The 3,656-nt window shown below is 47.4% G+C and overlaps 1 protein-coding gene across 1 annotated transcript in view; it reads left to right on the forward strand.

Annotated features, from left to right (window-relative positions):
* The window catches only part of LOC146591340 (hemoglobin subunit rho), a 1,984-nt gene extending 1,530 nt beyond the window's left edge, over positions 1 to 454 (forward strand). Inside the window, exon 3 of the mRNA XM_085313091.1 lies at positions 270 to 454. Within this exon, the coding sequence (XP_085169217.1) occupies positions 270 to 398 (129 nt within the window). The 3' untranslated portion in view covers positions 399 to 454. The remainder of the gene's footprint in view (positions 1 to 269) is intronic.
* The last annotated feature ends 3,202 nt before the right edge of the window (positions 455 to 3,656 follow it).

Genomic DNA, 3,656 nt, shown 5'->3' on the forward strand with positions numbered 1-3,656 from the left:
AGAGAAGGTGAAAATAAAGACTAGAGACTAGAAAAAGCAGATATAAGAAGATGCAAGGAGGCTAAAGTGGGTAAATATAAGTGCATGTGGTCATGACAAAACTATTTTCTGCAGACAGAATTCAGCTAAAAGAGATCCTCTGGGTCCTAACTGCAAGATCCAGATGCCTCCCTGTCCTTGCCAAAGCAGTGGGGCACCAGGGTCCTGAGTGGGGTGAAAGGGAGTTCTCAGCACAGTGCTGACCTGACTTCCTTCYTTCTCCTTTCCAGCTCCTGGGAGACATCCTCATCATCGTGCTGGCTGCACACTTCACCAAGGACTTCACCCCTGCCTGCCAGGCCACTTGGCAGAAGCTAGTTGGTGTGGTGGCCCATGCTCTGGCCTACAAATACCATTAGACCTTCTGATAGGAGATGTGGCTCTAACAGATAATAAAAATTATTTTCTGAACTTCTTAATGATCTCCTGTCTCTGCGGCTGCTTGTGGGGGTGGGAGAGGGTCGGGCTGGGGTCACTGAGGGGGGGGGAAAGAGGGGACTCAGGGCTGGTGGGACCATGCTCTGGGGAGGCATTCAGTCCTATCATAATGGAGAGGCTACTTTCACCAGCTTTTTGGACTCTTTTCTAAAGGTTTCCACCYGGTCTCTAATGTTCTTTCTTATCCTCCTGGAGCAGCCAAGAGCTCAGCACACAAGTGTGTGCTCCACACATAAGCACAYGTCTGCAAAGGGAATTCAGTGGGACATATGGGGATCTTAACCTTTAAATCAGAGATTGGCACCACTCTGGAGAGCACATTCCAGTTCAGCTAGTGCTTCTGAGCCTGCTGAAACCCCTGGAGGAGGATTTCTGGCCCACCCTGTGCAGAAGGCCAAGCTGCAGGACAAGCAAAGGCTCTCCAACCCTAAAGCACCTCAACCTGTGAYGCGTATGTGTTCTAGGTGACCCTGCTTGAGCAGGGGTGTTGGACTAGATGATCTCCAGAGTTTCCTGCCAACCTCAACCATTCTGTGATTCTGTGGGGGTGTATGAGGGTATAAATTTGTACAGATTCACTGAAGCCAGTTTAGATTAGACAGAAATTTGGCCCTTCATGTTTTAGTACTGCTATCTCCAAAAATTCAACTAAAAGCATTTTATGAAGCAGCAGTAAAAATGTTCTTCACATTACAGCCCTCTTGATGAGACTAAGACAGCTAAAGGAAACTTGTACGATCTGGAGGGGAGGGACCGAGGGTAGTTGCTTTACATAGAACTGATCAGAGCTTTTTTTACTCAGATTAGATTAATGGTACAATGAGGTTTTCACTGGAATGGAAGAATTCTGCATAAATGCATCAGCTTTAAGACTAACTTAAGAGGTATGGAGGCAGGAATATCTAGACAGGCATGTCTATGTCCCAGAATGATGAAATCTATGTTCTGGGTTATTTAGGAATAAATTTTCTGCCTTTCTCCAGGTAGAGCAGGGATCTGCACTCACAGTCTCTCTGTCCTACACAAACAACCCGCTGGCAATGCCTAAAACATCCTGGATTGAAAAGAAAAAAAGGGGGGAAACAAGCAAGCTGGTCAGCAATATGTTTTGGCCTCATCATCTGTGAATATCTGAATCATTCTGTTCYTCCTCTTCCATCCTGTGCCATGGAGATATCCCACTGGTGATTATTGCCTCAACAGGCCCAAAACTGCAATGGGCAACAACTGGGCCCAAAACTTAGGCTATGTATTTCAGCTGGGGCTCACAGGAGTTAGAAACACTTTTTCTTCTTCAGCATTAGCTAGATGTATGCCGGAGTAGGGARGGTTGGAGGGTTGTTTCACTGCTGGTCTCTTCATTTGGATTCAAAATGATTTTTTCCTATGAATCAGATTTGAGAGGGAGGCCAATGGTTTTCCTTGTCCTTTGGGACCTCAGTCCATTGTAGGTCTCAGTTAGGAATCTCTCATTCAGGCAGTTTCCTCCTGTGAGGAGTTTCAGGCATTAACTCTCCACCTGTGTGTCCTGCTCCCTGACCATGGCACTCAGTGGTCCAGTCTCCAGAGAACTGAGGTGCTTCAATTTAATCTCACCTGCTGTGCTCAAATACTGGCCCATGTTGGCAGTGCCAAGCAGGAGGTCCAGACAACTCCCAGTGGTCCCATTTGACTTTGAAGATCTGGGGAAATGATTTCTGCAGTGGCTGAAGGCTAATTATGTGCCTCAGATTCCTCTCACACGTGAGTACTTGCTAAAAGAGATGCATTGGCCTTATTCTGCAATTAAAGGTGTAGACAAGGGGCAGGGTGTGGTGCTGGTGCTGCAGATCCAGAAAGGGAGGTTTAGTGTGCCAGACTTTCCAAGCAAAAGTTGCCCCTTTCTTGTGTGAAACCAGAGCAGTCAGAAACTCCAATAGCCCCAAGCAGAGGTGCTGGAGGTGAGCCCTGGGCATGAGGCTGGATGAACACAACAGGAGGTCTGGTGTCAGAGTGATGCTACCTCATCCCAGCAGTGTTTCTGTCAGCCTATTTGRAAGCTCTTTGCAAAGGGAAGGACTTCAGTGGCCCACTAATCCTTCACAGCCAGGGAATGAAGGCATCAGCAAGCAAAGTGACTCTCCCAAAGTCACTCCACCAAAGCTGGAATTATAAGCACATTCCCAGGCCCGCTCGCTGGGCAGACCATGTCCTCTCTGGGAGCAGAGCTTAGGCACAGGACAGAGGCAGTGTTAGTATTTGACTACARTGCATTGGGGCATACACGATCTTTAGGAGCCCAGAGTCCTTTCTAAGTGGCTGACGAGAAAGGCAGAGCTGGCTGCTGCAGGACTGTTTTATGACCACTGTACATACACATTCACATTTTGCTGTTTGCTTCATCCACCCCAGGAGGAATGAGTGAGCTCCTGGTCTAGTTTAGGAGACSACAAGATGTTGTCATAGAGTGCAATGAGCCCAGACAGGACTCTTCAGTTGAGGACAGAAGATCATAGCAAATAAAATGTGAGTAAGGACACCRGCAAGACAGCCTGGCTGTCTTCTGGAGGAGAGAGAAGAGAGGCTGGCGTGGATCCAGAGCAGCAGAGGCTGGGTATTTCTGCCACTCCTGCTGATAAAGGCTCTGGTAAAGCTTGGCACGGGACACTGCCTGCTGCAATCAGAGTGACCAGTAAATTCTGCTTGTTTTATAAAGGCCATCACTTCAATTGTTATTCACTGCCAGCTGGGTAGTTTCCCTCAAAAAAAAAAAAAAAAAAAGTTTTCTGTCCTTGGTTTTCTGTCCTTGGCACTGGGCATGGCACTTGCCCAGTGCACTGTACATGGCACTTGCATGTAAAGGCAAGGAAGGACCTTGGTTTCTGTCTCACCCATATCATGAGGAAACAGCCAGCTGCAAGGATGCTTAAGCCAAGAGTCCTGAGGATAGTGAAATCCATTCCATGTGGACTGTAGACCACTGGACCCTTATTCCTCTTTCTGGAGCTTGACTGGGGACGTAGATACWGCCAAGTATTGCTGTGAGTGTGCTGGGAGGAAAGGAGATCTTCCTTTGACTCTGTGAACTGGACAGAAATTAYAGAAATTAGCTCAGCTTGGTACATCATGATAAACACTTCCCCTCGCACGCTGAGAGGCCTCCTTAAAAYATCTTTGTGTCTGACTAATCTTAAAACTGA

This window comes from Rhea americana, unplaced genomic scaffold, assembly GCF_003343005.1.
Source record: "Rhea americana isolate MKP2758 unplaced genomic scaffold, rheAme1 scaffold_376, whole genome shotgun sequence".
In the NCBI taxonomy this organism is placed as follows: Eukaryota; Metazoa; Chordata; class Aves; order Rheiformes; family Rheidae; genus Rhea; species Rhea americana.